We start from the raw sequence: 14,254 nt of genomic DNA, 5'->3' as shown, positions 1-14,254 counted from the left end.
GAACAAGAAACACATTTACAAAGCTAACAAGATGCGTTCTGAAGTATTTATACAAATCACAATTTATTCCTTATTTATAAATACACCCCCCATGAGACCAGTTTTGTCCAGCCCACCTCTTATCTACCACGAAATTAGACAAATTTAAGAGTTGGCTGAATTTGAATAACACCATCTTTAATCTAGGGTGCTGACAGATATAGAAATGGACAGAGATGAACACGTATGTCAAAATATTTTATATTTCGAGCTTTCACCAAAACAGACTCAACATAAATGAAATCTAAGGCCTGCTGCACATCCAGCCAACACTCAAATTAAAAACTTTAACCAAAACCTTGACACATTTGCTAAGAAATATCACCAATAGAAAGTGACTACTCGGTTTTGTTAGTTCATCAAAATCAAATGGGTACCTGTACCCGATCAAAAAGAATCCATACATTATGGTGAATCTCTCACTCTTTGAAAATTCCCTATTGTCACTAATTATATTTAGCAACTACAACACTAGCATAAGCATTTAAAAACCAACTGTATATATATATGGCACAATTTTCTTTACATTAATTTAATTTTCCATACAAAGTATAAACAAAGTATCTCAAGTACAAATTTTGTGCCAGATATCTAAATGAATGAAACAGCATGTTAGGTATTAAGTATCAAGCATGTATACCATAAACAAGATTTCATTTCATTAATAACATGCATTTTTTGGAAATGTAATTTTGAGACAAGTTTGCAGTTATTTAATTTCTGAGAAGCTTTCACTGGTATAAAGATTTAAATAAATGCGTTACAATACAAATTACCTATCAACCTTCATTTGCAAAAGAAAGAAAATTGACTCAAGGTAAATTATATGCACCAATTTTTTATGTATTCAGAATCCGTACAATGGATACAACACACTACTCCTCCGATAAAAATAAGACATAACACATGGGAGATATTCCTCACCTGGATAATTGACACATGTCCATTTGTGAATGTATATTCACACAAGTATTTAAACTGTACTGGGGAAAGAAAAGCTCAGGGCATATAGTTGTTAAAATTCATATATTAATATTGTTGTCATTTGTTTTCATTCCTGAATTACTTACTCTGCATTAAAAGGACAAGTCACTTATGCAAGTAACATTACACGCTAGATCTCTCCCAGCCTCTAGGGACCAGGTCCTGAACTTGGAAATTGTTCATAACCTTACCTCTGAAGCATATACACTGCCTTGACATTACAAGGGAGGTAACCTGTGCAGTCAGCAACAATTTCTGGGTCAGTCCTTCCCCTTGCAGTCACACCTCCGGAGTCTTAGACTGAAACTCAATGAAATTTGCACCCAATGGAGCTGCAGTTGTTCACTGGTTAAGGCACTGGGATCAGATACAAAGAGGTTGTGGATTTGATTCCCACCATTAGATCTGCAAGGATCCTTAAAATGTGTGGCTGTAAGTTGTGATCAAAGGTCTTGAGGATAAAGTCACTCTATATCCAGGACATTATTTGAGGTAATACTGTAGATATGTATTGTTTAGTTAAGAGTGGTTAAATATCAATATTTTCTTGCAATGTTTTATTACAAGAAAATAACATCAAATATAATAAAATATATGCACATACTGGAATCTGTACACTAACACCAACAGAAAAAGGCATAATTACTAACTATCTGGTTATGATTTAAGTATGGTTTCTTTTTAGGACAGTTTCAATTGTTTTCACTTTGTTAACAAATGAAAAAGAATTATTATATAAAAATGCTGGCATTGAATCAAAGCTGAGATCATTAAGCTCTGCTTTCATCAACATATCATGCAAAACTACATCAAAACTGTACAATTCATGTGAATTTATCTAATCATGTGTTATAATTAGCAGTGAACATGTAAAACAAATTATGTTGCTGTTTCAGTTAGATTTATTTTTTAAAACATGTATGCCCCCAATCAAGGTAGAAAACAAAATGTCTCAGAGCAAAACTTCTAAACATATAGAAAAAAATCCATAAAGTGCTATAAAAGCATGAAAATCTAATCAGGTCACAAGTATACACATACAACTCCATCTGTCTACATTAAGTGTTTATTTATTTATCTTGCTAACAAGGTTTCATATAAAGTCAAAATTCAAAATGTGTAAAATAAAATCTCAGCAAGGCACTGCAAACAGCATATTATATACATGTGCCTTGTTTAATATTCCTTTTGGCAGATAACCAAATAATAATAACCAATAAACTAAATCATTTCTGAAGAAACAATTTTACTTCTTTCAATAACAGTGACCTTTATCTTTTGACTTTGTCTTTACCCAAGACAGCCACAAAGTTTTGCTGAAGCATGTGATGCAGAACTGGTGTTATTGTGCACAAATCTTTTTCTTATTGTGTGACCCTAACCTTTCTAATTGTGTGACCCTAACCTTTTTCACTGTGTGATCCTAACCTTTTGTGTGATCCTAACCTTTCTCCTTTTGTGACCCTAACCTTTCTCCTTTTGAACCCAAAAAAATTGGTAACTGCAGATGTTTAAAGACTAAAGTTAATATGAAAAACCATTTTTCTTTCAGTCCGAAAGACCCTGGCATTTGATGTTTCGAATCTGAAATCAAATGCCTTCTTTAACTCTAATACAAGTTTTTGACAATGTTTGTAATCTCAAGTTACTGTACAGTGACCCTGAACTGTGGGCTCCCAAATCAATAGGGTTTTTCCGTGCAACAAGTGCAACGTTTCCACAATAAATGGTAAATTCAGATGTCGGTAAACAAGAATTATTGAGCACAAACCATATTTTAATCTATTAGTAGTCTTGCATTCTGATCCTTGGAACCCAACATCAATAGGATTCAAGTGCAAGTTATCCCAAAACTTTTATATCTTTCTTCATTCAGTCAGCAATCTTGATCTTTGGCCACTTACGGCCAAAAACACTAGACTTCTTCCTTAGCCCAAGAGCTTGCGATCCCCAATGTTTGGTAACTACAGATGATGAACAACTCAAATTACTGTTCAGAAATCAAACAGAAACTGGTAACAAATGGATGACCAAATGGAGAATATTATAATATAATACACTCAGCCTTATGGAGGGTGTATATAGAACTGCTGTAATTTCCTGAAAATACAACCAGGTCATCTACAAATAAATATAAGCATAGTATTCAAATTTCATTTGTCAACCTCAGTGGGTTTTTAACTATTTTGGAACATAAGTTTTTTGCCAAATAAAAGTGCAAGCTAAACAATTTTTATTTTTACAAATTTACTAAGTTATTTTAAATGGCCTTAAACTTTACATAGGTAATCTACAAAATACATACAAATATGCTCACACTTGTATTCATCTACCTCAATCAGCTTTTGTTTATTTATGCAGAGAATTGTTTTGTTCAAGAGAGTAAAAACATCAAGAATTCCAAAAATTGATAAAAATATTGAAAAATCGTTGCAATGACTGAAAATATAACCAGGTTTGATTAATATATTTATGAACAGGATTAAGTGTGTAAACTTTCATGGCTTTAAGTTTAATAGATTTTGGACTAAGAAGGATTCTGGATAGACAGAATGTACTGACAAAAAGATGGACATCAGAAAAGAATATGCCATCTTCTGTTATTGTACTAAGGAAAAAAAAATATTTTCTCAGTAAAGTCCATTAACATACACTTGTCATATCAGGGGTCAGGTTAATGGAACATAACATGATCAAGGGTTTGTGTTTAGATTAATAACTGTCCTGTGTTCCACAGCAGAAAACACTTGATAGTTTTGATATGTACCTACCACTATGGTGTGAGACTATAACTTAGCACCTGTTATTACAGGCACCATTTAAAAACCTCAAAATAATTTTCATCTTATTTTCTTGCCCTTGTCATTTTTTGGGGATGTTTATTTCAAAATTGTGTCATGTTTTACTCAAAATAATCTGAATCTCAGAAAAAATTACATGAACTAGAGGTATATAATTCAATGATCCCATAACATAGTTCTGTAAAAGTACTACTGTAAGATCAAAATATATTTAATAAAATAAACATGAATTTAACAATAACTTATCACATATAAGGCAATAAATGCTTGTTTTTCAGCTGTTAATCAAGGATCAGTCATCACTGTCAGATCACTGCTGTAACCAGTCCAACAACTGTGGTGTGTAGTAGCTAATGATTATATCTGCTCCTGAAAAATAATAGCAATAATAATAATAATAACAAAGAAAATACTAAGATTAATTGTGGGGTATAATGGCTAATAATTATATCTACTTCTGATGATAATAATAATAATAACAATAACAATAACTACCAAAACAATAATTATAAATAAAAGCAACTAGGAATACACCCCAATGACAAAGATGAACCAACAATATAGTACAATAAAAAATAATAAAAAAAAGATTCAACACACTTCAATCAGGGGTCATGCATTAGTAATACTGTAACATTAGAAAGCAAAAGTGAAGCTGGTCTTGTATTTTGTTTTTAAATTAGGCCCTGGACAAAATGTGTTTTAAATCAATAAAATCCATCATAAGTCTTTGAACAGAAATTCCTGATATAGGATGAAACTTCTAAATGAAAGTGGATCCAAATGCCAGCCTACTTTTGCAGTAAAGGTGAAATTTGATATCATACCATTCATTATTTTGATTCCAACCCAGGACGTTTTCAACACATGATTTGTAAAGTAGAGAATGGACAGACATATGAATGACATTATACAAGACCACATGACCCTTCATAGTATATAAGGCAAGGATGTAAAATTAGCCAAAACTGATAAACACTGAAGTAGCCAAAAGTTTCAATATTGAATGCCAATTATATGCTGAATAAAGCTTGTTCAAAACTGGAGGTAACAAAACATTTCAACATCTGGCACAAATGGTAGACTTAATGTGAAAAAAAAGAAATTTTCATTTGCATTTATGGGTGAGTACCCCACTTTAGAAGTGCCTTCTCTGGGTCCAATGTATTTTTTAATAGAACAGCCCTGACTGCAAATCATTTAACAACTAAAAAATGTATTTTAAAAGTTAATGCTCCACAACTGGTTAACCACTCAGGGTCCCTACTGCCCTTATTATAACAGCTAAAACTTCTATGAAGTTTATTCTCCAATAGCTACAAGGACTTTCACAAAAAATGCAATTAGGTGAGAGCAAGGGGAAAAGCAAATATCTTTAAGTCACATGGTCATTATGTCATTAGCATCTCGTACACACACACACATACACACACACACACGCAAACACACACACTTCAACAAAAATTCCATGAATGATACACAAAGCAACTACCCCATTTTGAACAATCCTCTATGTAGGCACCAACAGGTCCATGGTTTGACCTGGAGATTAGTGACTAACAGGTGTCATTGACCAAATGATATATTGTCTTAATTCAAACTGATTGAGCTGAAACCATTATTTTCTTATCATACATACCATGACCTTAACCTTTCGCCTTTATCCAAAAATTATATAGGTTTCTTAGCTATAATAAGTGCAAACCATCCAGAAAGTATGGTCAAGGAATGTAATCAAGAACAAAAGATATTGTGCAAAATCCATTTTTCTTGGAGATATAATAACAAAGACCTCTGTAAATCAACAGGCACTGTCCTTACATAAAGGCAAGATCTCCACAATCTCTGGATAATAAATGTGCTTAGAACTTTAGTTATTGTAAAAAAATATTTTTTTTTTATCACTGTGACCTTAACCTTTGACCTTTCTTTTAAAAATCTATAGGTTTCTTTCTGAGCCAATAAAAAAGCCATGCAGAAACTCTGATTTGTGAACTTAAGATTTCTGCAGAAACTTTTTCACTTTCACCAGCAACCTTAACATTTGATGTTATTTTATACATATATCTGGAGGCTTCTTCCTTACTCCAAGTTCAGGAAATCCACACAAAGTTTAGCATGGCCATAAGATGTAAACTAATGTTGTTTTACAGCAAACATATCTTCTTTCACACTTAATGACTTAACTTTTAAAAGTTCAATGGTTCAAAAATTATATTCCATACAGAATTAAATTTTCCATCACTATGCCCTTGACCCTGAGACTGGGGTGTGGCAATGGTAAGTGACACATCATCTTGACAGGTTATCTAATTAGGTCAAATTTTCATGAAAATTTCTTCAACCCACTAATGGCCAGTAGTCAAAAGAGCTACATTTAAAATGGCTGTAGGTGCTTACCAGCTCTTCTCATACTTGCAAGGACTTCCAGTAAAATGGTCTTCAGATCAAATGCTCCAGCCTTTGCTCCATGATACAACATGGCATATTCCCCTGAGACCTGGTACACAGCCATTGGATGACTAGGATACTACAAAATAAATCAGAAAATACTTTCATTTTTAACATACAAAACAATGCAAGGAAAATAACTGAATATAATAATAATTTGTCATCTGTGCACACTATAATAAATCCATATATTTTTTATGGGTGTCAATTTTAAGTGACTTTGCAAAGAGGATATTTTTGTTGGTATAGTAAAGCTCCTGTAATTATTCATTTCTCCACCCAATATTGTGGATTAATAAATTCTCTATGTGCCAACTCCACAATGATGAGCATAAATAAAAAAATATTTAAAGAAACCGATGGTTTATCTGCACTGTCAACTGAATACAAAGTTTTCAACCAATCCAAAATGCAGCTAAAGAGATCAAGTCACGACAAACATATTGTAAATTTGGTAACATATTGTCAGTTGGTAAGTATCAGTTCTTGAATTTCTTCTGCAGCATAGAGGCAATCATGAAACATTATCTATTTGTGACGAACGCTCTGAAAAGGGTCCCAACTGGCTCAGTTTGGAACAGATGGACTTTCAGGGGGCATAACTCTTTCAGCTGGATTGCTGGAAATCCAACTCATTCAATGTATCTTCAGTATAAAAGTATATAATGACTCTGACTCAAATGCATTATTACTCAGTAAAGTTATGCTTTGGAAGCAACGCTGGATAGACAATAATGGGTTATAACTCCTCCACACTTCAAATTCAATTTGCTCATGGTCTTATTAACATAAAGGTGCATAAAAAATTTGGTTGAAATACAAGAAAGCTTAATTAAGTTATGAAGTGGGAACAAAGGTAGAAGGACAGACAGTCAAGGGGACAGACATTCAAGGGTCATAACCCCTGTAATTTACATTGTGGAATGGTGGCACTCTAGCATACTCAAGGTGTCATCAATCTGAAGCTGCCTGTCAAATCCAGTTGAAATCCAACCAAGTTTGCTGAATGTATCTTCTAGAAACAAAAATTACATGGAAGAGCAATTTGGGGGCCATAATTCTTAGAAATGAGGCTAAACTCATAAAAGATACAAAAGATAATCTTAATACCAAAGTGTATCTGAATATGTTGAAGTGTTCTTGAGCTATGCTGGTTATATACAACATGCCATGTGTAAATATAAAATTGTCAAGGACCACAACTCTATCCCAAATGGAGCAGATTTGATAAAATCCATAAACAGCATATCTAGCTCTCTGAGACAATACATATATCAAATTGCATTAGCTTATGCTAAATAGTTCCCGACTTGTGCAAGGATCTGCTGTATTGGAGATGAAACATTGCTGAAGAAAAGGGCAATAACTCCATAAAAATTGGGCCAAAAATGACAAAACCTTTAAATGGCACAACTACATGTAACTACAAACTCCTCTTCCCAAAGACATTCAAATTACATGGAAGGATCACTTCACTATGCCGGTTACAAGTGTGAAAAGACTGACAGACAGCAGCAGAAATGATCACAACAAAGGGCTGTCACATCATGAAATTCTGCTCTAAAATCTCTACATCATGTTTAACATTAATTAGGAAGCAAAGCTACCTCTCATCTCATAATATGTGAATTACCTTTGTTTTCATGGTTTTGACAATGTCAAGGTAAGCCATGCCTGGTTTAACCATCAGAATATCTGCACCCTCTTGCACATCTCGATCCTGCAAATACAAGAAGATCCTTAAATATTTATAGAGATGGGAAGAATTCACTGACATGCAAATAATGAGGTTATCTCAGAGACAAGATAACCATTGATTACACTATAGTTTTATTTTCCCTTGCTGAAGGATTTGTTCACAAGTTGTTTACAAAAATAAATAGATGTTCTCTTACAAATATGGTATAAAAGCCTGGTTCTGGAATCGTTTATGCTTTTTTTCCTAAATTTTTTGTTGTGTCCATGATTTTTATGTAATCCTTTAATAATATTAGAATAAAATCTACTGACTGTTGATACAACGCTTAATGAAACTCAATATATTCTCCAGTCTAAAGAATTCACAGGTGTCAACTACCCTTTACAGTAAACATAGAATGAGTAGATCTCAGATTTAAAGTCTGAGCTGATTTCTGATAAATGTGAAGCACAAGCAAAATATCGCTTAATATTAATGAAAGTATATTAAAAGCATACATGCCAACCCCTGGCAAGGAAAAAGTGTAATCCGAAGTGGACAAAAAGAGTAATCTGAGCAGAAAAAGAGTAATCTACAAATAACATGATAAAAATTCAATGAGCATATGTACAAAATGATTTATTTATCTCTTTGGACTTTTAACATCAATTACTGCTTCAAGTTTTCGTATATAACACTTTGAACTTTAAAAAGCAATAGACTATCATATTGCATTTCCAAATACTTTGTACCAACTAAGAATATGAATGTTTTGCACACTAGCACAAAGTGCTGGGTTACCAAGCTTGGCTCTGAATTCAGTTTAATTTTGTTAACAATACTGAACAATCTCTCACAGTAATGTTTATTAAAAGCATTAACAAGCAAATAAAAAAAAAAATGTTTCTCCAGTGGAATCTACTATTAATTCTGGTAATGAAAGAAGAGCACACTAACTTTGCCCTTTTCGTTGTCAAAGTCTCTTGCACAGACTACAAAGAGTGTATGGCTTTATAGCTATTCAATACATACGTAGCAAAGTTACCCAGTGCAGTGTGCTATAAATAGAACACCTGTTACCTGTTCAACTTCATACACATAGGCCTGCTAGATAACTGTTAAGCAGTACAGTGTATGTTAAGTTTAACAGCAACTGTAACCATTTTACAATTTTTGGTACACATCCATTATGTATGGAACAATTTAAGAGTAAAGTCTGACCGTTATAGCTGTGTAATTATTTTTCACATAAGAATTTTTTATGTGCTTCAAAATCTTGAGAGAATTCATTCACCGTCAAGTCAGTGAAGCCGCGTGACCAACTGTAGCTGCCATTTCTCATACTCGAAATTTACAAGTTCTTAGTCTGCGTCTACATCACTAAGTCATCTGAATTTGATAATTTATAAAAAATAATTGCTGCCTACATCAATATCAGAGCCTTTACTTAAGTTATTGAAGCTTTCATAGTGGTGATTCTAATCGTGAAAACTCGATTAAGTACTGAATGAAATCCGCGACCTCCATTTTGGAAAGTGGAGATTATGACCCAGTTACTTTAAATAGCAGATTTTGACCAGAGCATAAACAGCAACCATGTGATCTGACGTAATGGTCATTCACAGCAATGAATGTAGTATCTAATATGGGGTTTTCCCCAAAGGTGGCGCAACGAAAACCCGCTCAAAATGGCTGATGTTTACAGTAGGTGTCGAAAGGTGCTTCCATGACAATGGTGTAGAGGCATCAAAAAGTGCTTGTATGCAAATGGAGTAGAGGCATCCAAAGGCGCTTGCATGAGAAAAGAAATTAATAATTTTTGGGGGGAAGGGGATATACCGAAAACGCGTAATCCGAATACAGATACGCGTAAGGCATAATTTAGTGAAAAAAAGCGTAATGATTAAGCCAAAAGCATAATGGTTGGCATGTATGTAAAGCATTTGTATTGCTTCTCTTTTAAATGTATGCAAAATGTGAATATCGACTTTGTTACTGAAACAAATACAGTCCAATGTACAATTAACATTAATCCAGATGTTTCTACAGTTTCCAAAAACATATTATATAAACAGGACCAATTATCCTAATCAAATTATACATTTTACTGCATCTGTTTAAGTAACCACAGTCCATAATACCACCAGCACTTTGGTATGAATAATTAAAGAAATAAAGCTTCCAAACATCAGTTATCCATCAACACAATTACATGATGGAAATATTTTCTTCACACTTGTTTAACATGCAGATTGATATCGTTTTATACTTTCTCATTTGGTTTACTGAAGAAATGTACATTCTAATGTAGAATATGTGACAATCAGCTACAGGAATATGGGCAATTTTAATGAATCGAACCAATCACTACTGGCTTCTATAGTAATGACTACTGTATAAACATACATCTAATGTACAAAGTTTACAGTCACAAGTACTGCATGTCAATTTCATCTACTGTATGTACTCGGATATAAATCAACTCCAACTGCAAACAAATAGACCATTTTATGCCATCACATAATGCACTGGCAGATCTGGATCTACAGTTTGTTTCTTACACTAACTAATCCTAACATACTGCAGTGACCCAGATCTACTGATGTACTATACAGTGACAGATCAGGGTCAGTGCAGATTGCAACTGGACATGGCTAATAAGCGAATTCAAAGATTACATTAAGTCTTTATAAATTATTTACTGTAAACAAATCTTTTCACACTATATATAAAGGTAATAAATTTGCAATGTCTATATAAATTATTATTTAATCCTGACTGCAAAGCACATACTATATTACAGCAACATAGAAAGAGTTGTGACCATAGATACATGGTTTGGGTTGGTGTTTTATAGTACAGCAACACAATGCATGACTTATTACAGTAAGATAGTAAGAAAGTTGAGGTAAAAAAAAGTATGAACCATGAAAACTTTGTAATATAGGATACAGGTATGATTTCATCTGCCAGTCATACACAGCATTCACCTATGGCCTGGGGTATGTGCACATCTAGGCAGATGTTATACACTTATATCACCTGCTATGAACCTATATAACTTAATGATAATAAATACTTGGCACACCAATAGTTTTGCAATATACACTTTATAACCCGCATACATAAATTCTCTTTCAAAGCAAACCTTGATACACAATCTTAGCACTGCTGATGCTGCTAAAATAGCGACACCTTTTTCCTTATTATATACATATAAAGGAAAGACAAAATACCAATAGTACTCACCACAGCCCTTTCTGCCAAGCCTGTGGAACCTGGTGGCAGCTGATAACACTTTCTGTCACCAAAACTTGGTGCTGATTTGGCAGCATCCCTGTATATTGATACAATCAACTATAATAAGTTATGCTCTTCGTCAAAAAATTATGTCTGCTTGACTTTTCATTGGAATAGATATCAGAGCCTAGGACATTCAAGAAAAAGTTAAAGTTATATACATGCAGTATATTTTAGAGGACTAGGCCTTCAGGAATACTTAAATAACAGTCAAATTAACAGGACATTTAGGTCAACCTGTACTGGGTTGGCAGCAGTAGAAACATGGATTGTTTTTTTTTTTTACACAATCATTTTTGACAAGATATTGTGGGCATTGTCTTCTTGGAGCGGAATTAAAGTCAATAAATTTTATACTCACAATGCATACAATATACACAAAGCACACTGCAATCAGTAGTATTGAAAGCTATGGACTTCAAGAAATTTTGTAGTTAAATTTAAGCAATGCATGACCATAGATACAGTTTTTCTTTTCTTTGCTTCTAGAGATAAATTTTTTAAATTAAAAAAAAAAAAATCAAAATATTAAACATAATTATACAGTTTATCAACAATTTTTATGCTTAAAATGATTTATCACCATAAAAACAAAGCATTAAATCTTCACAAAAGACTAGGTTGCAAAAGGTTATTCAGATGCAAAACCAATGACAACCAAGTACTCACAAGTCTTGTTTCCTTTTGAAGACCAGATATACAACTGGTGTGTGCATAAAAGAAAATGAAATGTAATAAAACTGCAGTCTGCATAAAAGCCAACCAAGAAGGCTATATGTGGTAGTCAATGTTCACTATTTAAAGCATTTAATGTACCAAACCCCTACCTGAATGGTCCATAGAAACTGGAAGCAAACTTGGCACTGTAGCTCATGACAGAGACTTTACTCCCCAGACCATTCTCCTTGAGAGCCTTCTTGATGGCCCCTATTCTGCCATCCATCATGTCCGATGGTGCAATAATCTGGCAACCTAATTTGAATAAACAATAAACTCTCCTTACTAATCGAAGTGCGAACTTATAAACATCAATTCACTTGAGCACAGGAGCATGTGCGTGTGTGTGTGTGTGTGTGTGGTTTAGGTTTTTAACCCAGCTTTTTTTTTTAAAATCAGTAATACTGTTACGATGTTTGCAATGTGGCAGTTTATAGTGATGTCTAGCACTGGGGTATCATGCCGCAGACATCATATCCCATCCAGTCACATTATCTTGACACCAGGCCAACCAGTCCTAACACTAACCTCTTAATGCGTTCAAACCTGTGACCTCCTGCATCCAAGGCAGATGTTTTAACCAACTGCACCACCGAAGTGGTCTACAGGAGCATATGTGGAGTAGCTGACAACATATATGCAGGTATGGAGAAAAATACAAAAGTCACACAGTGCATTGTTAAGTTGCCCTCCTTGTGACGCATATCCGTATCAGTTTCATGAGTACAAGTGAAATATGGTTAAATATACTGATAACATAAGAAATGAAGAGCTAAAAATACAAAACTTACTAAGGTCTCCAAAACTACAGTGGCCTACTATTGCTATGGTTGAGTTACAATAGCCCCCTCTTGAACAGCCCCCCTGACCAGCGGCCACCCACTCCTTACCGCCAGAATCCGTTCGCACCGACGAGTTTGTTTTCAAAAGTACCCCTCACAAAAGGCCACCCGGCTAACGCGACCAGCGGCCAGCATATTAGTGCAATAATATAAAATTTACCCCTCACAAGTGGCCGCATTTTATTTTGATATGTATCCAGAACCAGTATTTCATTCATAACGTGTGTTTAAGTAATACGATTTCTGTTTCGTTACTGAAAGAAGTGTTGACTAAAATATATGTACCATTAAGGTTAATATTATATCATTTACGCCTCAAGAGAAGCCACATTTATTCCATAAAGCCGAGAAAGACTCAAATTTTAATCCATACAAAAGGGTAAGTACATGTAATCCAATTGGCCTTATTGCTGTGTTATCATAAGATGTCCAGTTTAGTCACTTCGATAATTGTTAAGATTACAATTATTGAGCATAGTAACAGCTGAGAAGTGGCAGCATCGACGTACAATACACAAGTCAGCAGGAAAATGGTTTGATAGTCTTTATGGCTTCCCTTAGTAAGATGTTCACTTTGATAAATAGTGGCTAATACTACTGACAATAATTGTCAAAATTACAAATCCTAATGGCCGCGAGGTCAAATCTGCGTGATGTTAAATGGTACATATCGAAGCCGTTTTGGCTTCACTCACTTAGTGTAAAGAAATGTATAAAAACAATAGGGTACCAGACTGCGACTAACGAATCACATGACAAGATCACTTCCTTTAAAAACACATGTCAATTTGTTTAGATGCATAACAAATTGTTTTATCAGTATTGTAGTTGGCAACATGAATAATTACTGCAAAAAGATCAACATTTTCATCGAGGAAGAGAAAAATTATCAGTTTAGATGAGAAAGTAAAAGTAATTCAACTGACCGAGAGGTTCGGGGGGGGGGGGGTCGAGGATCCTTGCAGAAAACTAACGTCAGAAAGGCTCAGATAAACAATATCGTGAAAGATAAAGAAATAATTTTACAGAAGTGGGAAGGTGAAATGGATGGAGAAAGGAATATTGTTTGAGCCAAGATATGTTTGTTTGAAAAAGCAACAATTTTGTCAGTTGAATTGGGACATGACGACTTTACCTCAAGTAACGGATGGTTGCACAGATTTCAAGTGCGACACAATATTAAGTGTTCTGTCCTTAGTGGAGAATCAGCTGATGTTAATAATGAAGTTGTCGAAAATTGGAACAATAGACTAAATGATATATGCAGGGTATATGACAACAAGGATATTTTTAATTGTGACGAGACTGGTTTGTTACCAACAGCGTTACAAATGATGTGATCTGTAACATAATTATAAAGACAGTTTTAAAAGTATATCCATGGTTATTCATAACATTCTTTTGAAAATGATGAAACAGTTTGTTTTTCATTTATTTCACAA

General features: G+C 34.0%; 1 protein-coding gene across 1 annotated transcript in view; it reads right to left on the bottom strand.

The window, feature by feature from the left end:
- Nucleotides 1-224: 224 nt before the first annotated feature.
- LOC149771857 (delta-aminolevulinic acid dehydratase-like) overlaps nucleotides 225-14,254 on the bottom strand; it is a 31,471-nt gene continuing 17,441 nt past the window's right edge. The window contains exons 5-9 of the mRNA XM_089948128.1: nucleotides 12,081-12,225; nucleotides 11,203-11,290; nucleotides 7,909-7,995; nucleotides 6,225-6,354; nucleotides 225-4,193 (exon numbers count right to left, since the gene is read on the bottom strand). Coding sequence (XP_089804254.1) covers nucleotides 4,135-4,193; nucleotides 6,225-6,354; nucleotides 7,909-7,995; nucleotides 11,203-11,290; nucleotides 12,081-12,225 — 509 coding nt within the window. The 3' untranslated portion in view covers nucleotides 225-4,134. The remainder of the gene's footprint in view (nucleotides 4,194-6,224; nucleotides 6,355-7,908; nucleotides 7,996-11,202; nucleotides 11,291-12,080; nucleotides 12,226-14,254) is intronic.

This window comes from Sinohyriopsis cumingii, unplaced genomic scaffold (genome assembly GCF_028554795.1).
Source record: "Sinohyriopsis cumingii isolate HCF-2022 unplaced genomic scaffold, ASM2855479v2 utg001623l, whole genome shotgun sequence".
NCBI classification, from domain to species: Eukaryota; Metazoa; Mollusca; class Bivalvia; order Unionida; family Unionidae; genus Sinohyriopsis; species Sinohyriopsis cumingii.
Note: the sequence above shows the minus strand (reverse complement) of the source record. Positions and strands in the feature narration are given on the sequence as shown.